At 37.6% G+C, this 23,052-nt stretch overlaps 1 protein-coding gene across 2 annotated transcripts; it reads left to right on the top strand.

The window, feature by feature from the left end:
* The first annotated feature begins 263 nt into the window (after window positions 1-263).
* swt1 (SWT1 RNA endoribonuclease homolog) lies at window positions 264-22,092 on the top strand. 2 transcript variants are annotated; one of them, XM_067512118.1, is made up of 17 exons: window positions 264-465; window positions 838-912; window positions 2,342-2,415; window positions 3,159-4,209; window positions 4,390-4,516; window positions 5,097-5,198; window positions 5,367-5,558; window positions 6,428-6,521; window positions 6,984-7,225; window positions 7,630-7,772; window positions 8,167-8,305; window positions 10,139-10,278; window positions 10,601-10,731; window positions 11,068-11,214; window positions 14,580-14,646; window positions 14,784-14,851; window positions 20,891-22,092. In XM_067512118.1, the coding sequence occupies exons 1-17, from the start codon at window positions 274-276 to the stop codon at window positions 20,988-20,990; spliced, it is 3,084 nt and encodes a 1,027-aa protein (XP_067368219.1). In that variant the 5' UTR covers window positions 264-273; the 3' UTR covers window positions 20,991-22,092. The 2 variants fall into 2 exon arrangements, with proteins under 2 accessions (XP_067368219.1, XP_067368220.1); XM_067512119.1 differs by lacking the exons at window positions 10,601-10,731; window positions 11,068-11,214; window positions 14,580-14,646; window positions 14,784-14,851; window positions 20,891-22,092 and adding an exon at window positions 9,110-9,178 and having other exon boundaries at window positions 10,139-10,275.
* The last annotated feature ends 960 nt before the right edge of the window (window positions 22,093-23,052 follow it).

The following is a 23,052-nucleotide window of genomic DNA, read 5'->3' as shown; positions in this document are numbered from 1 at the left end:
GTCAAGAGCAAGTCATTATTGTTTGACTTTGTGGGTAGTATTCAAAATAGTTTTGCTTCTATTTTTGTGCACTTATGCATGTCCATATTTGTTACTTTTAGCAGTTTAATTGGTGTGGTGTGGTTTACAGTCCAATTTGTAAACGCACTCAGTGTTTTTATTCACCGCTAAGAGTGTCACGCAGACCTGCACTCCAGTCCAGTCTGTGGCGGTAAAGTAATACATAGAAGAAGAACGCTGGCAGTAGAAGAAGAAAATGCGGAAGTGAAGCGGATGTTTGGGAAAACAGTGGGGAAACGCTGCAACACAGTACAAAATCTATATTTCTCTGCATTGTATGCGAACTCCCAAGAAAGTAAACAGGACATTTCGCTTTTAGTGTTTCCTGTGTTAGTTACTTTTCATCAGCTATCTTTGTGTGCTAGCTTTAGTCTTTGTCGTGTTGTTAACTCATCCCTTAATAAGGTAAGCTAAGTTAAAGTGATTTGCTAACATAACATCAATGTTTTGTTTTTGTGACCACTTACATGAGTGACACGAATAGTTTATTAGCTAATGTTACCCATGGAATTACGGGGGAAACGTTGTACAGGGTGTTAACTAATATCTTAAATGCAGAGATGTATTGTTTACATGATCACATTTCCATTTGATTTTTGGTAACTCGGGGAATTTGAAAGGTTTTCCCTGTTTGAGGTCTAGAAATTGCCCAGCAAAAGTTCACTATGTCAAAAACCAAAGAAAGTTGTGTGTTGCTGTAGATCAAAAAGATTGTGTAAGGGTTTTTCATTATTAGTGACTGATGAACATGTCTACTTTTTGAAATTACCCTCACAGAAAAGAATGTCTAAAAAGTCAAAAAAGAGAAAGCGCAGAAAGTTGTCTTCATCCTCCAGTGAAGAAGATGTGAAGGTAAGGGGAAGTAATTAAACTTTTTCTTTTTTTATATTGGGTAAATACTTGTTTTTAAGAGTAAGTCATATTGAAAAATTATTCTGTTACAGCATTCTAATGTTGCTGAATATAATAATATATTTTTGGGAAAAGCAACTGAAAATTGTCTATATATACAATAACCAGTCAAGAAACAATATATTGAAATGATCCATACCTGAAGAATCTAAAGTTTTTCATTGTATTTTTTAAATTACAACTCAAACAAAGTTGAAAAATAACCAGTGAACAATACAGTGTTCTCGCATTGTAAGGTGACTCCACACATTGAGGAATCTCTTCTTAACAAGGGAAAAACCTAATGATGAAGCTTAAAAGGGATTTTCAACTTGGCATAAGGATCCTCTGTGGAAATTGGGGGTTTTGTACCAGACAGTTTGAATGAGACAGTCTCAAGTTGGCTTCTATATATAGTTTTCGAAAAGAAAACCATTTCTATATAGTGCTGAGTATTAAAAGTAGAGGTAGGAGTCTGATGATATAAGGTGGAATGAGTTAAAAAAATGTACAAATGTAACATTTTTCCCTTAAAATAACTTCAAAATGAATTTGATGTTACACTGACTTGTAATAAGGTGAATAGCATCTATATCATTGTGCAAGCAGGCCTGAAACTGTAGTAAAACTGCAGTAGAAGTAACTATGAAGTTTGTATACACAAACATTACTAAAAAGATGACTTCCAGTCATGATGCTGGGCAGGAGAGCAAAATTCTAACATGACAATGTCCCCAAAACTGTGCAAAAATCACAAAAGGGTTTTTAAATAAGAAGCTAGTGAAAATTATGACTCCTGACTTAAATCAAACACTTTTGGAGTATTGTAAAGCATGAGGTGCATCACGTAAGGCACTCCAACAAGAACCAGCTTGAAGAATATCACAAATCTTCACACATTGTGCAAAACTGGAATCATATAGGGGAGGATCAAATAGGGTAATAAATATAACTTCTGACATAGAAATTATTAAAAGAAAACTATGTTTATTGTAGTTGGGTCTAAAAATATGTACTATAGTATTTAATATCGTATTTTAATTAGTCTCACATCTCTGTATTTCAAATAAGTTCTTTCAGCTAAAAACTAAAATTTAGTGATATTGAATAGGGTTTTTGTTCTAAAGTGCTCATATATTTTGGTTTTAGATTGATTGTTAGACAAAGCAAGATGTTTCAACATGTGAAATTGGGCATTGAAACATGAGTATTCTTTCACCTATTTAAAGCAATGCATCAGTCAGTGGAGATACCAATAGAAACATAATGAAATTAAATAACTTTTAAAATAAAATCCAGAATGGCCATGAAAAATTCTTGCCTATTGATTCTAAACTCTGCATATGTTATAAAATACAACAGCTGCCTATATCCCTTTTTATGTTTTCAGGCATCAAAGGACAAAGATGTCACCAACATTTGCAAAATTGCCAAGAGGAAGCAAGATGTGAGAAGTCAGGAGAGGTTAGATCCTATGTACTTAACCTTTAATTGCTAATTTTTATAAGTATTAATGATAAATGTGTGACTGGTCATTATTCACTTATTGTACATTCACTGGTCACTTAATTAGGGATACCTGCACAATATAATGCAATCAATACAGCAGCTCTGTCATGAATCTTACTTTTACCATGTTATAATTTCTCAGTTTTTAAGTTGAAACTGTCAGAAAGGTGCTAATTCTTCTCTGTTTAGTTTTGAGTTCATACTGAGTAGTGGAGTCATGCTGGAGTACATTATAATTTCCGTTTGTTATTTTAAAAACTGCTGAAAACAGAACTCTTCCGCATCTTCCTATGCACTTAAATCTGTTTAAAAAAAAAAAAAAACTTCCTTTCTGCTCTTTCTCGCACTTGCATCTCGTGAAATGTGAACACTTTTCTGATAGGACTTTGCTTTGACGTTTTCTGCTTGCCTTTCACCTCACTTGTAAGTCGCTTTGGATAAAAGCGTCTGCTAAAATGATTAAATGTAAATTATGAGAAGAGGTGGTTCAAAAGCATCCTCATTCATTTTAAATAGGGGCAAATCACCTTTCTGACAGTTTCAAATTAAACTGAAAATTGTAACTAAATTGTACTAAAAGTAGTATTCATGGCAGAGCCGCTGTATTGGATTACATTAGAGTGTACAGTTGTACCCAATAAAGTGGCCAGTGAGCGTATATATTTTAACAAAATTACTTTTTTTTCCCCCACATGTAGCTGTGCAGCAAAGAAGGGAAATTTAGTTTCTTCCACTGATTCTCAAAGCAATCGCCAGATCAAAAAGCCTATCTACAGATTAGCAAAAACAAAAGCAGCAGACCAGAAACCTGTTAGTAAGGATGAAGACTATACAAAAACAGAAAGTGTCCATGCTCAATCCCGGGGGGGGAATTCCTCCAGTAAAGCAAAACCTGATATTTCAGGTAAAGATAATTCTGTGAGTGGCAGTAGGACAAAAGAAAAGGAACTCTCCAAACCCTTGAGCATCCATAGTACAATTGCTCATAGAACAGAGAATTGCTCCAAAGACAGCAAGTCTTCCCAGAGGAGCCCATCCAAATTCAAAAAGCAGCTAATGAGTCCCAGTTGGGTTTCTTTTGATCAGAAAGAACAACAAAACTTCCGAACCAAGGAACCATCAACAACTGGGCATGACAGCAACACTGACAAGACCAGGGAACCATGCAAGACCTCCTTTATCTCCAAAGATTCTTCAAGGCACAACAGGAAGGAGCATGGAAAGAAAACTTGTCAAAACCATCTAGAAAAGATGTGTGAGGCCAGAAGCTCATCTAAAGAAGCACAAATCCCCTCTGCTGCTACCAGAAAGCCATCTTCCACTTTATCCAAACACAATACCTCAGAGAGAAGCTCAAAGGTTCTAAAGAATGTCACCTCAGTCCTGGGCAGTGTCACATCAGTGTCACATAACCCAGCTAAGTCATCATCTCAGCAACAAATACATTCTCTGACACCATGGCTGCCTCGAACATTTAAGATACCAAAAAAAGTTCAACCAAGGCCAGTAAATAGCACCAGTGACAATAATGATTCTATTTCCACAAACACAAATCTTCAACATGAGACTGAACTTTCGGACTCTGTGGTCAAAGTAAAAAATTCCATGCAGGAAAATGCCTCACAACCTCACAGCTCTTCGGACGATACTCCCAGTTTTTCATGTGAAGGACGGAAAAATAAGTGGTCATCTTTGTCAGACCAACTTCCGTCTGTGAGCAATAGTACCACTGAGCCATGGTGTGACCAGGTAATGAAAGCATTCCTGGTTTAATCTAAAAATGTTATTGTTTGTTTTACATTTTTTACTTTTACTTGCTTCTCATAACAGCTAGGTAATGCCCTAAAATTATTTCATTATGTTACTGCAATTGTCAGAAATGCTAGAGAGGCTGCTGCTATTTTGTTTGTTTTAAATGTGTTTTTGTAGATGCAGGTGGTTGAAGAGCTTCATCTTGCCCGTTCTGAGAAGAGATTGGGCTTGAATGTAATGCAGAGCTATGGAGAACTGACCTGCATGGAGATAGACCCCCCAGAGAAAACTTCTCACACACCCTGTAAGTTGTATTGCAAGTCTGTTATCTGTGTTTTAAATTGGAGACACTAAATTTAGTTCACTTACTGTGTGTAAAATATAAACTCTTTGTGAAATGTGACAAATAACCACATGGAGGCACCATAAGTCAGAAAATGAATTTGGTATAGTGGTCTCACAAAGAATTTACACAGTTTGTAAAACAGTTTGTTTCTCTCAGAATTATGAAGATATCTAAAAAATACAACTTAGATACAAAATATCATAATTCATCATAATTAACATCTTACTTATTGGTTATAGATCTATAAATACTAAGATTGAAGATGCTCAATTATAGATTCTTCATTGCAGGTTTCTGAAAACAGGTCTCACTATCCCAGTAAAATTATTATTCTAATAATTTTAGAATAAAGAGTAGCCCCAGAGATCAAGTTAAAAAGATAAAGCTTAATTAATTTAAGATCAAGATAGATAAAGGTAAACACCGTGCAAGAGATGTGATTATATAACAAAGTTATTACAAATAATATTTAATAAATTATATTTTAACTGCTTAAACAACACCAAATAAATTATTCACGAACTTGTTTTTTTAACAGGCAGAGAAACCGCTCAGCAAGATCTTATTCTCATTCTGGACACCAACATTCTCCTTAGTCACCTGGATTATGTGAAAAAGATCACATCTCACGGCCTGGGAGGTGAATTTAAAAAGCTCACAAGGACATTGGAATTTTGTGAAAAATTAATTGAATAAAAATCTTCTTTATTATTTCTAAAATGTATTTTTAACCAGGAATGAGTACAGTTACCCCTATGTAAAGGAATCGTGTAGTAAAATGCTTTTTCTCCAATCCATGTTCTCTTAGCCCTGGGCTTCCCTGTAGTCCTGATCCCTTGGGTCGTGCTTCAGGAGTTGGATTTCTTAAAAAAAGGGAGAGGGTTGTCAGGTTCTGTTGCCCACCTGGCCACTCCCGCCATCTCATACATTCACAACAGTTTGAAGAGCCGGGAACCATATCTCTGGGGGCAGTCTATGCAGCAGGCTGCTGAGAGCAGTGGTGAGTGAAAATGTGGCTATTTTCCGTGCATTGAAAGTAGCAAGTATTTATTATAACCAAGGATGGGACCTAAGGTAAGGCTGTCCATGAGCCCATACTGGACTTCTACTAGAAGGTAACTGGCTGTTACCCAAAACAAACACAAGATGATGATGTGATTGGATTCCTGTTTAGTTTATGGGTTCAGGAATTAGAATTACTCATCTATCAAATCAGTATTAACATCCTTGTGAAATTTGTGTTGTAAATTTCTGTTATAGCTTAGTCATTGACATCCAAATTGTACTGAGATGAGTTTGTACTCTATTATGGGAGTTTGTAGCTAGTATGGATGTAGTACGTATGGTGTTCATTATGACCTCTATCTGATGAAAGCTGTAGTCATCAAGCAATGGGAGATTACAAATGAGCCTGCTCTTCTGTGAATCAGTAAAAGCTTGACTATTCTTTGCATGGACACTTGGTGGCACTAGCACTAAGCTGATCCTTCAGAAGTCATCATGTTGGCGTACGCATGTGTATCTCAAGGGCATGGTGCACCTATCCATAAGGTAACCTACTTCTCTGCTGAATATGGGACTAATCAGACATTGATTATTCAACATTGGCAATAGAATATATTCCATAAGATGCATAATAAAATACATTTAGAGAAACTGACACTGGCATTTTAAGTTCTGTGTTGTTTATTGAATCTTCTTCATTGTGTTTGCTTTGCTCTGTTGTGCAGCATCATAACACACATACCATGTTTTCTCAAGAGTACAAATGAACATTTATTTGAACATATATGCACTATGTCATTTTTCTCTGTGTCACTTTTGTCCTTCTGTGGCTTTCTCTTTCTCTCTTTCTCCCATTGTACCCAGATGGTTTGAATGCTGAGAATAATGATGACAGAGTGCTGCAGTGCTGCCTTCAATACCAGAGCCTGTACCCAGGATGTGCTCTCATTTTATGCACGTGAGTTCCCCTCCCCCTACGGCATACTGCTGCTGCTGCTGCTGCTGCAGAGTGTGTGTTCTCTGCATATAATGCACATGCATGTGACTGTGAGTGGGTCCAACTAGATATTTCCAGTTGGGATGAGAGAAAAATAGAGAGCCAGATAGAACAATTGGGTGAGAATAGATTTGCTGAGCAAGGAGTTCAGTTCAGGTTTTTATTCAGCTCTCGTAAGAGTGCCTGTAGTGTTATTGCATATTCTTTTTCCTTTTGACCTATTTCTCTGACTGATGCTGTTTCCAGACACCATTATCGATCATTTGGCTGAATGAAAGTTAGAATTAGTGGGGAGACATTGAATTAATGTTGCACGGCACAAATAGATTAAAAATAAAAGTTAAATGATTTGTCTTATTGTTGCTTGTTTTTATCACAGCCGACTGATAGACAGCAAAACTCCTCTCCCACTTTTCTCTCTAGTAATGATAAGAACCTATGCAGTAAAGCTCTCTTTAGTGGAGTGAGGGCCCTCAGCAAGAATGATTTGGAGGAAGAGGTTAGGGGATCCAAGGATGGCCTTTGCCCTCTACAGAACCTTCAAACCCGAATGCTGTCTCACACAAATGTCCAGATGCCATCACCAGTGCTGAGCAGGAGTAGTACACCAGTTCAGCAGCAGAATCAAAACAGAACAGGAATTTCTCTAGGACGCTCAGAGAGAGGTGAGCCAGGGATTATGTGTTCCTCATGCAAAACAGGAAATTACTTGGCATATCAAATATAGTACACTAATTAATAGCATATACAGTCCATGCACTTGCCATGTCCACCCACTATTTCCTACGTTTGTGTTTTCTTTTCCTTCACTTTGTGCCCATCTGTAGTACACATATAAATTCAACTAAAAGCTTTAACTAATTTAAAGAAACTCTATAATCAAAAAGAACAAAAAACTATTTCTACCTGCACAATCTCAGCCATTACTGGTGAAGTTGGAGAAAAGTGCATGTACATTAAAACAGCTACTGTCCTGCATTTTCAGTGTACTCTACTATTCTCTATTACTGTTTCTCTACTATTCTATATAGTGTACATACACAGTGTGTCTTTAAACAATTAATCATAGATGGTGAGCAGCTCAGAGAAGACAGCAAGACAAAATGGGACCTCAGCAGATGCGTTTCTGAACTAGAAGACTGCCTGCGGGAGGTGCTGTCTGACGTTTTAGAGGTGGAGATGAAAGCTGCTTATGAAGATCTGTGGTTAGAGGTAAAATTGGATTTTTGGAATTTCACATTAGTTTTTGTTAATATTTTAATTCTACATTCTAAATTAGAATTAGCTTTTCTGGCCTGCTATGGTTGTGCATACAAGGAATCTTAATTGTTTGTAGCGCCTCTCTCTAAACATCTACGAGAATTTTGTGAAGGGTTTAAATGCTAGAATAGATGCTGTTCTGTATAGGTACAGCAATGTGAGGTTACTGTAAGGAAGTTATCTTACATACAGTATATCCACTATATGTACACTATACTGTACTTATGCATCTGTATGTTCCGCATTCTGAGATTTACATTTGACAAAGGTTATATTAAATAAATGACATACTTATATAGATAATATTTCTTTTGTCAGACCATTGTTTCTTTGTGTTTGCTAACAGATAGTTTATGTAAAACCACCCTGGACTCTTCAAGATGTCCTGCAGTGTTTAAAAAAGCACTGGATAGCTGTCTTTGGGCACATCGTCCAACGGAGGAAGCAGCAAAATGTTCTAAATCTTATTGAATTCTTCAACTCAGGTACGTAGGTGGCTCAAGGAGAAGTGCTGTTGGGGTATTTGGTGGTTTTCAAGGGTCTTGTAATGAGCAGATGCAGTATTTTCTATAAGCATATTGCATTTTGACTCTTCTGCGCTTTTTTAAAATATTATTTTAACCTTAAAACATTCTAAAACAGTGTTTGTGTTTGTGTTAGAATTATTAATACAACAATGGCTGACCCCCATTTGTTGCCAGTTTCCTTAAAGTTGATTTGAATCTTCCCCCGAACATGAAGAATAGATGTTAAAGGAAACAACATTGAGATGCTAAAGCATAAAAATGTACCAATGCAAATGGATAAGCTGAGCCCCCTTCAGAATAAGGATTTTTAAATGGAAAGCTCAAAAATCCCAAAAATGCAGCATTAGGGAATTGCAACACTTTTAAATTGCTTATTGCACAGCTGTGTTGAGATACTGAGTCATCCCCCAGATACAGGCCGTACTTTACTGCTGTCTGCTCTGTACTGTTCTAGAACCCTACAGAACTACATACAGAATCAGGTCTTCTGCTAAAACAGGACTCTCAAATGTGTGTCAGAAAGATGCTGAGTCACCCACTGCAGCACTTCTTATTGTGAATCTTATCGCTGGATCCAATTACATTATGCTTGTAGTGCTGGGTAGGCAAGCGCTTCAGTCTCTGGGTTTAGGTCTTTCTGTCCACCTGTGTGGGGGTGACTGCTCACCACTGGCTCAGTGCCTATTAATCCATCCAAGAATGCTAAAAGCTGTAATAAATATATAAAAATAATAGTTTTGCCCTTGTTCTGTGTATCTTTAGTTCACAAGCGTGAATCTGCATTTCTTGGTACCACACGGCCTGACTTTGTGCCAGGATGCTGAGAGTAGGGTAAGGAGGAGGAGGAGGAGGGGGAAGGGAAGGAGGGATAAATAGCGTGTGAGGCTAAAATCTAGGAGTGGAAAAGTACTGCATGTGATTTTCTGCTCTGCTCTGTGCAGGGTGTGTGTGTGTGTGTGTTTATTTGCTTGTGTGGACAAGTTGTGTTTTGATACCATTGTTGTGAGGACATTTTGGCCATTTCACTCCAGAAGGCTTTTTAAGGCCAAAGATTTGGTTTTAGGGTTGGGGCAAGGGGTTTTCGGGATGTGATATATAACATCTATAGAGGTGTGTGTGTGTGTGTGTGTGTGTGTGTGTGTGTGTGTGTGTGTGTGTGTGTGTGTGTGTGTGGGTGGTCACTTGTAGTGTTTCTTGTGTGATGACAGACTCCATATTGCAGAAATTCAAATAGGATTGAGTCTTAGTCCTTAATCCATTTAATGTCCTCCTAGATGCATTATAAAACTTTGTGTATATTATGTGCAGACCAAAATGTTTGGAGCCTGTACATGTTGCATTCTGACTGAGCATTTCTTGTCCAACTTCCTTTTCCAGTAGATAAAAACAAGCAGTCACTCTGAGTTGGCTTAATTTTGCCGTCAGGAAAAACGTACATCTTCAATGAAAAAGAGTTTGCTATTAAACTACCTCTTTCCTCTGCGTTACTTTCATATGTTCGGTGTTTATTTTTATGCTTACACACTCTGCTACCAGTTTCTTGTGTATACCGTATATAAAACTAATGCAGCAGTTGTGCAAAAAAAATCTGCCCTGCAGCAAAACCATAATGTTCAGTTCTTGTGCAAGGTGTTTGACAGCAATTCTGTTTTGTTTTTGAGACTGCAGTTTTAAACTCGACTGCATTACAGCTCAATATGTTATCATATGTAAAGCTCTACTGTATGATCATATTCTGTTTTAGGTGCAGTCATTGATCATAATGCTCATAATGTATGTATTTGTATGTAGGTAAAACAATGGATTGCAGCGCTACTTTAGTAGCGCTTAAAGAAGCTAAAGAGCTTGTGAAAGAGTTTGGGAAAAGTTCAAGCCGTATTCCAAGTGCCATCTCTCAAATGGACAACATTTTTAATAAGCTACAACCTCAGGTCAGTCTGAGCAAATTTGAAGTTTCCTTTGTGCTCTCAGAGCGTAAACTCATTCCACTTCTGGTCAGTGTGAAGATTCTCTGAATTCTGTAGATTGTGATTGGTTCTGCCTTTCTGTTGTCTAAACATTGTTTTTAACCAGCACCAGCACCAAAAATGAGAATTTACCTACTACATGTATTTGTACTACATCTTTTTTGGTTTGATAGATCTGATAATGAGTACCGAGGCAACAATTATACTGACAACATGATGTATTTTCTTGTACTTGGCTGTGTTGGATATATTTTAATTTCAATAATGGCTCCATCTGTGTGCGTAGAGAGAATCTCCTGCCGCCGATGTTGTCATGAATGATGATGATGAAGACAAACTACCCAGGTCTTCTCAGGTCTCTAATCAAGAAGTGTGGGCTCTGTTTGAGAACATCTGGTCTAATGTGTGTCAAATAAGGTGTGTGTAACGGGGGTTGTTGATGTATGCAGTGCTCTGATTCAACTTATTCTAATACTGAGGGCAAAACTTTAGTTCTCCAAGTTTTCACATAATTTGCTTAAATTTGATTACAGGATCAGAGTAGTTCGTGTTCCATGTGCACCTTATTTCGCCATGCAATTTAGTTTCCTGCTGCAACGAGATAATGTGCAATACAGCAAATAGCATGACCTAGGGAGTAAATTCTTATATGAAGTAACTTATGGGCTCTGAAGGGTGTTTACTTTAATGTGTATTTTGTTTTTATTTCCATTCCACTGACCCCTGGGGTCATTTCTTTCTCTCATGTTTCAGCTTGGAAGTGTTCAAAGCGATGGGCTTTGACCCTCACACCATGAGGAGTGCTCACCCAGTGCGAGGTCCCCCGCCACCACAGGAAGCGTTGGCCTGTTTGCACAAACTGTCCTCCATAGTCTCACAGCTGCTCCAAGCCTTCAGCAGGTACTTCAGCCCACTATCTATCAACCCGAACACATGAACAGGCTCTTCTGCATGTTACCACTATGCCCTATGAATCAGTTTTACACTGTAGTTTGATCATTTGAGTTTAATTGCATTTTCTACAATTTCTGTCATATGTGCTTTGCAAAATTTTGAAGTAATGGGTGTGTTTAGTTGTCTGTGTTGTTTACAGAAGTGTGAGCAAAAATGTAAAGGTTACGCCCTCCATAATTATTTCCCTTATGTGTAGTCATTATCCCCACTTGTCCTTTTTCACTAAACCCTTTGACTTCACCTTAAGTCTCCGTATTAGTTTGTTCTTTATGTTGTGTCATCAACCAGGCCCCTTTAAATTGTCCTTGGCCTGTTCTTCAACAGCCTACTCCTCCTGGACATATGCGTGTGTTGTACGATCCCATAGCTCTCGAGCCTTGTTTGGCCTTGGTCAGGCTGTAATCTACTTGACCTTTTAACATTCCCATAATACCTTTCCCATGACGCGGCAGACAATGCAACACTGTGCCACTGTGCCACTGCTTCTCACAGTGGCTTTGAGAAGAAAAAAATACTTGTAAGTCACCAGGGGCCGTCTCTACCTGTATGTCTGTGCTTGTGCCTGTTGGCATTTATTTACATTTTACACAGGACATAGAGATTTAAGTTCTTATCAGTCATCCACTAATCATAATGTAGCATGAATTTGATTAAAAGTAAAAGCCATGCAAGCAGATCCTTTTATGGATATCAGCAGATCCTTTTATGGATTTATGTGCTTTGTGAATCTTGATAGTGACCAAATGTTTTCTCAAACAGAAATTTAGTTTGTGATCCTTTTTAACCTTGTTCCTTTTTTACTTTTTACTTTTTTGACTCACCATGGTGCAGGTAAACAAAGAACAATATACATTGGACATTTTTGTGTATAACAATAATAAAAGCACATAATATATTTATTCCTGTCCTGGTTTGGTGCATCCTGATTTCTCTGTCATGGTTGACTTGGGATAAAATGAAGCCCTCTGCTTGTCCTACCATGACAATTCAAAGTCTGATTTGAAAATGCCTATGTAAAGGGCTTTCAGTTAAAAACAATTTAGGCAAATATATTTGGATTTTTATGTATCTTTATGTATGAGCTCTCACAATGCAGTATTGAGATCTCTGTGCATCTCTTTGTTCTCAAATATGTTGCTATAAACCTGAAACTCTTGGCCTATCAGACAATAAGCCACTAAACTCTTAAATATCCGTCCTAAGTGCCTTTTATTACCACTTAAACCCTCCACGCCTCTGAAGCTGCCATTTACTGTTTTTTGTCACACAGTGTACTATAAGTCCTAGTAAATCATTACCTGTTGTTTTAATGTTCCTAAAATACACTTAGCATATTTAGATGGCACACCCTTACTCTATGTTGCACCCTACAGGTTATGTCTATCTCTCATTTCCTGTTGACAGTGGCATGTGACTACATCTATAGCTACTTAAATTCATCTTTGTGTGATGTTAATCAGTCTGAAGAGGAGCAGCATCCTGGAACATCACACATTTGTTCGAGATGATAACACATTTGTTTTGCATTTGAAGCTATGGGAGAAGAGAATATTTTGTTCTTAAAGTGAAAGCATAATCAGGACCTAAATCTGGTGATAGTGCAGATGTTGTTTACGCTGCAAAAAACGCACATGAAAAGTTGTGCCACAACCGCATCCTCTTTTTTTTTTTTTGTGTTCAGGTTTTGCTTTTCTCTGAAGCCTGTGCTGGGTGTGTGTGTGTATGTATATGTGTCACTGTGCAGCTTTGCTCAGTAGTTGTAGTTGTAGTGAAACGTGAATATACTTTATGTGTTGATGGATTTCCCCTTTGCGATAAAGTATGCTGAGTTTGTTTGTGTAAATATACACACTACACCACATCATTTGACTTCATTGGAATGTTCAGGTATAGAAAAATATACTACAATCATGTTGCTGTTGTTTATTACTTCAGAGTATAAATATTAATAAAAAAATAAAAACTCTGCACACTAAATAAATATGGCAATAATGTTAGATGCCTTTGTTACAACTGTGTATGAAGGTTTTAGAAAAAGCCTTTTGTAACAACTGGATGCTATCTTTGCCACTGTCTGCAAGAATCTTGGTTCACTGTGTATGCTTAATGTGTGTGCAGTTATCTGCGCACATGCATGTGTGTTGGCTGCTCAAATACTGTTGCCTAGGAGACTGCAGGACTCATTTTCACGTGTTTAAGCAGAGCTGTGACTCATTGCGTACAAGCTATCTCTCTCTGTCTCCTCCCCAGTCATTTTTCTTATTATGTGGACCCCAGATATGGATAATTTAGGACTTTGCTATAATTACAAATTTCTGTGATTCTTCTCTTTCTGTTACTGTATTTTTCTATTTTACTTTATGTAGTTTTTGGCAGTCGTGTGTATGTGTGTGTGTGTCTGCATGCATTTAGTTGCATGAGTGATTAAAAGATGCTTGTCTATAGATCTTACATCCAATAGACGTTCCAGAGCGATGACCTAAGCTTTCTACTGATAATACATGGCTGGAGTAGGTCTTTAATGTAGGCAGCAGCCTGACCATGCAAGTCTTGAATAATAATAAGAATTTTGAACACGATTCTAAATTTGATTGGAAACTAGTGTAAAGAAATCAAAATTGAGTTTTTTGGAAGACTTTGTCAGGAGCCAAGTTGCAGCATTTTGAATGACTTATAATGTAATAGATTGAGAAATGTCTCACAGTGGGTGGAGGCAGGTGAAAAGGGAATGACAATAGTCAAGATGGAATGAAAGGAAGGCATGAATAATTATCTCCATTTCTGTTTAGGACGCAGGGGTCTTAAGCTTGCCGATGCTCCTTTTACTGGAAAAAACAACCGTGGAAATTAAATAAAGGTCAAGATTTCTAGCTGGGTCTCTGTATATGCCTAAATTACAAAGAGCAGGGTTAACTGAAGATGAAAAGGTATTCCAGACTTTCTTTTACCTTCGGGACAAAACCAGCTGGGGCAGAAATTGAACCTAGAACAGAACCCTGGGGTACGCCACAAGCCAGAGCTTTAGTTGATGATGCATGAATAGTATTAAACAGTAACTGAAAACTTCTTAAGAGAGAGATAAGAAGTGAACCACTACAGGGCAGGTTCAGAGATACCAATCTACTGGCTGCAGTTTTATGGCGTGCAGTTTTCAATTATTCTGGCTAAAGTTGTGTAACAAGAGTTAATATGAACTCTGAATCAAGATTTATAGATGTTTCATTATAAGTCAAGTTTTACTTACTGAGAAGTTTGTCACAAGCTTAACCAAGAAGTGAGTTAATGTCAAATTTATTTATTTATTCTTTCAGTGTGTTATCCTCAGCACCTGGTTTGGAGGAAGTCCAGACACTGTTTACGGTCATTAACTCCAATAAGGTTGGTTCCATTTCACAGGTATTGTAATGCAAGTAGTTAGAGGGAATTTCACTTAAAGGCAATTGACATTTCGCCCTGCAATGCTCTTTGTTATGAAGAGCACAGTCTGACTTCATCATATTTACATTTTCTTTCAGATCATTAATGAGAATTCTAGATTCACAGCCAAAGACCTGCTTGATTGTTTCTCACAACAAGACTACAGGTAGGTCACACACACAAAATAACTAAATACATCATGCATGCATAGTGATGCAGACCATACAAACCCCATATCCAGAAAAGTTGAGACACTGTGTTAAATATAAATAAATAAATATAGAATGTAGGGACTTGCAAAGGATTGAAAAATGAAAGTTGGCAGTGTTTCTGAATCTGATTTTTTTTTTTTAACTAGCATTTGTGGATGCATTCACAAACGGTATTTAGTTTTTTTACAGAGTCTGTCTCTTTTTAGTGCAGTGCCATCTGAGGGCCTGAAGATAACAGCCATTCAGTATTGGTTTTTTGGCCTTGTCCCTCGTGTGCAGAGGTTTCTTTGTATTCTCTGAATGCATTTAGCTACTTGGTTTCGTGATCAGGTGTCTCAATCTAACATTCTTAAGCTCTTAGAGCTCTTGCACTCATTGTTGCAGCATGCCCAGGCAGGTATGCATGTTGTCTTTCTAGCATCATAGCTGTTGCTGTCGTCAGCCATAGGCCCTTTTTAAATATCACCATCAAAGGTCCCAGACAGTTGGTGGCCATGGTAACCGATTCAAACAAGTAATTATTAGCCATTTTCTACTAAAGAATACTTAATAGATCTTTGAATTTTCATGTTCTTAATGACTTAATGACTGCATTTTCTGTGTTACCTTGATAACAAAACTATTATTGGTTTTTGTTACCTTTTACATACACACACACTGTTATGTAAAGTTGCAGCTCATCTGTTGCATGAAGAGGAATTAATGCTGCTATTGCACAAAGAGTGAAAAATAAATAAATGTTAAGTAAGTAGCAGACGTTATTTGAACAATGGGGATTAAACAGTATTCTGACATGGACTTATTTGCACTCTAAAGGAAGTGTTTACCTAGCAAGCTTAGCCTTGTTGAGTTGACATCACTTCATGAGCCTATTGTTGGTGCTATCTAATTTAAACAGTTATATATTGGGCAGCTAAGTATATGTTAGGTTTAAGTTGTAATGTGTGTGTATCTTAGTAGAGTAGGAGAAAGTGCTGCGTAGAGGGCACCACTACCTGTGCCATTTCTCTACTGTCCTAATTATTAGTTACTGAATTTTTCAGTTTCTCGCAGAGTCATGGACAGTGTGCATTGTCTCACAGATTATATTGTATCTTGTTGGTATGATATCAAATTGTGGTGCTGAAACCATTGGTTATTTTATGGACAGAACTCAACCTCCAACAAGAAAAGCATAAAAATCCCCGATAGCAGCTTCTCAAATGTTTTTATACAGGCTATTATTGAAAAATGTATTAAGCCAATCAAAACATTAAATAAATTCAAGCACTCTAAATCTAAGCTTTTAGTCATTAACAATTATAATTAACTTTTTCCTGTTCCAGCCCAGGAATCTTAATCTACTAAAATCTACTAAAGTCCTTATTGTGGCATCCACATCTCATTGTCAACCGATGTCTTTTATGTATGTATTTTAAAATACTCTTATACAATTTGCATTAAGCGTTAAGTGAACAGTACATCAACAGCATATACATACAGTGGCTTCCGAAAATATTTAGAGCCCCTCACATTTTGCACACTTTATTGTGTTGTCAATTTTAATAAAAATGGGAGGATACAATTTCCATTTTTGCTCTTCACTGAATAACCAATAATAGCAAGATAGAAGACTTTTTTTTAGAATACATTGTATTAATATTAATAAATTGTATTTTTTAAATTGTAATTGATTAGTCATGTGGACTATGAATAAATACTTGGGTTGCTCTCATAAATGTCATGATTATTACATTATCAAAGTTGTAAATTATCTGGGTTGCTGTCTTTGAAAATGTTTGTGCAGGCCTTATGAAAGTTAGGTTTATTTAGTATTAAAGACATCTACTGTGTCACTTCTGGGAGGAGCTTTCTGAGCACTGAGCATTGATGTAATTCAAGTGTTTATTAACAGGTCAACACTGAAAGGTATAGTCAGGCAGAATGTGGGATTGAAGATGTTTTGTTACATTCAGTGTGAAGTGATCCAGGCCTTCACTTAGCAAGTGCATTATTTATGGTGTTAAATATTTGATTTCTGTGCTCAATGCCGAAGTATGAAGTCATGTGTTACATAAAACTTAAAGCAGCCTTTTGCCCCGTTGCTGGATCCTGTTTGGTGACTGACTGGAAGCATTCAGGACATGTAGGTGTCAACAGCAGATTAGCTTTCAGTAGTATTGAAATCTAGGAACCTCTTGGCTTTATATTACACAACAAAATAAAAAGTAAATACTGAAATAATTCCAATATATAATGGCTCAATTTGAAAATCCCTTCCCCAGCAGTTAAAAAAAAATAAACAACACTAAGTATTTTCTGGTTTTGTGTGTTTTATTCACATTCAGGTCCCATAGACATTAGACATCTTTTTCTACCTGCTTGGGATGTTTTCTGTAAATGTGATGCTCTAGTAGTTTGTGGTGTTGTTTGGAAACATCTGTTTCTGTGCTTGTATGCATGAATTTGGAGTTTTTTTTCCCCCTGTGTGTGATGATTTGCTGCACCTGTGTTCTTTTCACCTGTGGCTGGTATTACCAGTGAGGCCTGTCTTGTACTGCAATATGTAGCTGAGCTGCTGGTTACAACAGCCTTTAAGGTAAATACCTTCATTTTTCTGGCAGCTCTAATAACATATTACCTCTCTTGAACATTGTATTATGTCATTTCAAGCTCACATAGAACTTAACATAGAACATAATTTATTGACTCAGGCACAGAATCTCAATCGCGTCTATCCTTAGTGCTCACCCCTTTCTGCATTATCTTATACTGCAATATTTACACAATTATAAAAAAGCAAGGGGGAAACTTTTCTCTTATTTGAATAAACGAACAAACCTTTAGGCAACAGCTCAAAGTTCATTTGATTCCAACAATGGAGAGAAACAGCTTTGTGTTTAAAGAGACGAGTCTCTTTGGTTTTTAATAATTAATTGAATATTACTAAGTGGACTTCACCAAAAGACTCCACAACATTTTAAAAGCATCTTGTTAGTAATGTTTTTTATAGAAACTGTCACATTCGCAGCTTGGCAGAGCAACAGCAGCACCATCGGCGCTGTGCCTGAATGCAGGAGGCCCTTCAGGTCCAATATAAAGTGTAGATCATCTGCATTTTAAAAACATTCAGACCTCAATACGTTAATAAGAATAAAATAGTTTAAAAATATGCTTCAAGACCCGATTACCTATGTATTGCTTGCATGACACACAAGCTCATAGGCAGCCTGTGTAGATAGCGGGTTTGATTTAAAATAGTAGCATATCGGCGGCATGATACGTGCATGACATGCATGATGGAAAATAGAGGTCACATTCATCAGGCATTTTCATATTCTATGCAAACAAACACATAAACTAACTGCTAGCGGTTAGCAGTTTATTAACACCTGAAGCAATCGGTAAACAAAGCTGCTAGAGCAAAATGTCAGTGTATTATTTACATGAGTGTTCCATAAGAAACATGATGCTGGAGTAGCATTAATTAAAAGTGTTGGATCATGCTCTGTTTGCAGCTATGTGCTTGCATAGAACTTGAAATAACCAGTCAGGTCAATCTTTTGTCTTCCGATAAACATTAAATTGAAAAACTTAACATTATGTGCACTTTCAAAAGTTTGCTGTTTAATTCTCCACAAATGCTCTGCCAGCATAGCATGCGGAGTGAAAGAAGGTTAACAAGAAGGATTTTTATTGTTTGCTTATGCTTACTGCCTGGAGGTGTACACCCTGTTTGAGAGATACAGAGTCCCAGCAATTAAAGGAATCAAATGAAAATACAAATACTTTCAGGTATCCCATTAATAGTCTTTTCCCAATTTATCCGACTATTGATCCTCCTCTTGGACACCACAGAATATGAATTGTTGGTCCGTTGCAGCATCGTTGGAGAGTTGATCCACTTGGAAGCTTTCTGTTTAACACAACGCGACAAAACAGTAGTTTACGTCATCTCACTGTATCATGTGGCTCTGCTCAGTTCAGTGAGAATTATTACCGTCTCCTGGGGATGCCTTTTAATTAACACATGCAGGCTGTTATGAATACACACTGAAGCAACGCAGCCGTCCTTCTTTTTGTATGCGTGCAAGGTACATCTGGGTCAGTGACTTTGTGTGACTATGTTCAGAGATTGTTGGCAAAAGAGTGTGAGCAAAGTGTCAAACTAATGGGTCCAGAGTTGCAATGTTCACACACAGAGAGGAAGCCTTTCACACATAGTCTCTCATGGAACATGCAGGAATGCAAAGCTAGATCCGTTGCGGCAGACCAGCACATCCTGGCGGTAAACCTGGTGTTTCCAAGTTGTGAAAACACCCAGCTGTACACATAATAACAAAGGGGAAGTGGACTGATGGAAGTAGGGTGAAAACAGAGGGCGTCAACAGCCAGCAGAATCTAGTCTTTTTTTTCTAACCCCCTCCTCTCCCTGCAGTTACGCAATGTTGCAACGGAAACAAAGCAGGGTAGGGAACAAACAAGCAACAAGCAACAAGCACCAAGTGTCTCCGCTGTTGAGGAGCTGTTGCTAAGACTGTAGCAGCCAGTACCTGTGTGTGCTTGTGCTCACAGAGAGGGCTGCTGGTGTGTTTTGCTTGTGCACTTGTGACTGCATATGTATGTGATGTGCTTTTGTAACCATTAAAATATAATTCAGCATGAGAGAAGTAGGAGGAGAAAGCTTTTTCTCCAAACTGCAGCTTAGACAGAAGCTCTTTTGTCTGTGATAGAGACACATGCTGTACTGAATGTGGCTGGCAGATAAAACGTTCCCTCATCAAGACATCTGTGGTGTTCATCCAGAGTAGGAATTTATAATGTGCTCACAACTGGATAAATGTCAGTGCAGCTTTAAAATCGTAATGCATTGTAGGAGGTGAAGTTAAAAAAAGAGGAATAGAGAAGATTTTAAAAAGTGAATATATTGTTAATGTCAAGCCGAACTGAAAATGGGAAGAAGATAGTGGTGCATTTTTCAGTAAGTACTGATGATTTCCTGCTTACTGCTTACTGTAAAACAGAAGAATCCATTCAGATGAACTTCAAAATGTCTTCGTCTCCAGAAGCAAATGGCTCCCTGGAGAAGTTAATATTTCACACTAAATATTAAATTCTCTATGTCAAGTCAAGTCAAGTCAAGTCAGGTCAAGCTTTATTGTCAGTTCTTCCACATGTACAGTACATACATACAGGGAACTGAAATTGCATTTCTCTCGGATCCATGGTGCTTACAGGTAGATCTAACAGTGGAGCCTAAGATCTAGATCACATAAATATTAAAATATAAAATACACTATACAATTCAACTATACAATAAGGGCATTGGTGAGTATACTAGTAAAAATACAATACAAATGGAGTGCAAACCAGTAAAGTGTACATCAGTGCAGGTAACAGAATTAGTGCAAAAATGGCAGAGTGCAGAGGGCTCAAGAGCATGTTTTTATAATTGTAATTCTCTACCATTTTAAAGTGAACAGTTAAATCAGTGCATCTTACTGAGCCATGCTGGGAAAAGTACTAAACCAGCAGCAGTTAATCAGTTTCAACAGGATTGTGTGGGAAACGTGCAGACGGCCACTCAACTGTCACCAGAGTTCTTACAGGATAAAGCTAGCAATTTTCTATGTTTCTGTTGTTGTTAACAAATCCCATGAAAAGACTAAAACCAAATGTGTATTACGTCTACGAGCCCTAAAATCTTTTAATCCAGAACCCGATTTGGCTTCTCCGTTTGTGCCACAGGCCTCTATTGTTGTTCAAAAACCTTTTTGAAAACATCAATAAGGCACAGCAGAGCACTGGGCGAAGTCTTTCTTCATTAGAAAAAATGGCACTGTAGGTTTCTTAGTGCCACACACTTTCAGACGGGTGCAAAATCTAAAAAAAACAAAATAACCAAAGCTATTTCAACTTTGGCAGAAATGTTTGTTTTCATGCCACACAATGCCTATAAAATGTCCCCTGTCTGTGCTTTTGTGTCTAAAAAATCGTTCTATTTGTGTTCGCAGGGAGAAGCTGAGAATCGGAGGGGCCCAGTTAATGGAGTTAAAAGAGGCCCTGGATCGTTGTGCTGAGGCCACAGGGCAAAACCTGACCTTCAGCACCTAGACCTTCATGGACCAGTGTCGGGATGTTTGCCAAATGGACACTGAAACCCTTTACTTGATGTTAAAACAGAAGAGTCTAAGGGATGTTTATTTTTATTGTGCCACAAATTAGTTTTATTTTTTTAAATGTATGTGTATAAAATTTTATTTAAGATACATACTGTTATTCTGTTGTCTATTCTTAAGCATACATTTATTTAACAGCTTTTATTTTATGTATTGGGCTACTTTTCAATATTTCGGGCTCTGCTTTGGAGTTTATCAATATGGGTCAGTAATCATTCAGGAATTACAACCATTTTCAAACAAGCACCCCATTTCTTTTTCATCTCATAATTAATGGAACACACCTAAGGATTACCTTTAATAAATGGTTGAAAATCTATTTCAGTCAATGGCTGCCAGAAGTGTGGAACCCGTGAACATGACGAATGCTGAGATGCTTTGCCCGGTTTCCACTGCAGCTGCTGCTTGTTTGTGGGTCTTTCTGCCTTTAGTTTTTTTCTTCAGCAAGTGAAAAGCTGCTCTTCTGGCTTGAGATCAGCTGACTGACCCGTTGAAGAATATCCCGTTTCTTCGCCTTGAGAAACCTTTGGGTAATTTGTGCTGTATGTTTTGGGTTATTATCCATCTGCCGTATGAAGCAATGTCTTTTTAATTTTGCAGCCTTTGCTTAACCTGAGCGTTTGGCCCAATACCCTTCCGAGTTCACCCTGCTACTTTTATCAGCTGACAGGTCATCAGTGAACAGCCTTGACCTGGTTCCTCTGGCAACCATACATGCTCATGCCATAACACTGACATGGTATGCTTTGGATCGTGAGCTTTTCTCACCGTCATCCTGGTACAAGCTGTTTTTGTTTGGTTTGGCAAAGTCACATTATTCATTCTTGAGCGTTACCAGTGGTTGTTGTGAAACCTCTATTCACATTCACAAAGCAGTCTCTTGATCAAAGACTTTAACAATGACAGGCCTACCTCCTCCAGAGCCTTCCTGACATGGATAGATGTTGTGAAAAAGTTCTTCTTCACACGCCATCATCCACTTTAGTTGTCTTCCGTGGTCTTCCGGGCCTTTTGCTGGATCTGACCTTTTAATTCCTTCTTTTTAGGAATTTTCCTGTATTGGCCACTCCCCTTGTTTTTTTGTCTTTCTGGTGGGTTTATTTATTTATTTATTTAACCTAATGATGGCAGCCTTCACTTGCGTAAACACCTCTTTGGACCTCACGTTGAGTGTTCCAGCAAAATGTATATGCAAATGTAACCCTCAGAATGTTTAGGTGGATTAATGAGGTGATGGATGTCATTGTATGAAGCTAACAAATAGTCCAGAACTCATGAAACTGGTTTGACACCCTCCCAGCACATAGACGACTTATACTTGATTTATGACGTTTTAAAGTGTTTGTTTGAAGTGTCCAATAACAATTATTGTTTTTTCAAAAAACTGAAGCAAATAGTGAGGCTGTGCTTGGTTAAGAACCAGTAAAACTGTTTTTGTTTACAGATTTTTCTTTTTGGAGTTAAACTGTAAATATTTCAGATCAGAAAAGATATATTTTTTTACGTTAACAATGAAATGTTTTGAGGCATTGTCATCAGTATTTAAATGGAAGATTCTGAACAACTGTTAAAACTTACAAAAATTACACAAACTTTGTCTTGTATAATTTCCTACGTTGGGCCATTTCTCACAGTTCAGTCCTTGAGTGATTACTGTCATCGAGTAAATGTGGCGTAGTGACTGTGTGTTTCTGTGTGTGTCTGTGGTGACTAAGAGGATTAAAGCGCAGGTGACGACAGGGTGAGATTACACCTGCTGCTGTGACACAGACTGAAGCATCAGACGTGACACAGGAGGTGGAAAGATGAGGACAGATATCCGGTGTCAGTGGTGATCTGGACTCACTGAACTTCCTGTCCCATTAATTTGTTGGACTACTAAAACATTTCAAACATTTATAAAAGTGTGCAGTGAAATTTGAATATGTAGGAATTGAATCAGTTCTGATCATGTAAAGGTTCAATTTTATTTCCTCAAGTACCTGATTAATTTGAAA

The sequence above is a fragment of the Channa argus genome, chromosome 8 (assembly GCF_033026475.1).
Source record: "Channa argus isolate prfri chromosome 8, Channa argus male v1.0, whole genome shotgun sequence".
NCBI lineage: Eukaryota > Metazoa > Chordata > Actinopteri > Anabantiformes > Channidae > Channa > Channa argus.
Note: the sequence above shows the minus strand (reverse complement) of the source record. Positions and strands in the feature narration are given on the sequence as shown.

Bases quoted from the DNA above. Each gene is read 5' to 3' on its own strand.
- swt1 (XM_067512118.1), top strand. From the start codon at position 274: ATGTTTGGGAAAACAGTGGGGAAACGCTGCAACACAGTACAAAATCTA. The intron at 5,559-6,427 runs GTGAGTGAAAAT...CATTGTACCCAG, and splicing joins GCAGGCTGCTGAGAGCAGTG to ATGGTTTGAATGCTGAGAAT. The intron at 14,647-14,783 runs GTTGGTTCCATT...ATTTTCTTTCAG, and splicing joins CGGTCATTAACTCCAATAAG to ATCATTAATGAGAATTCTAG.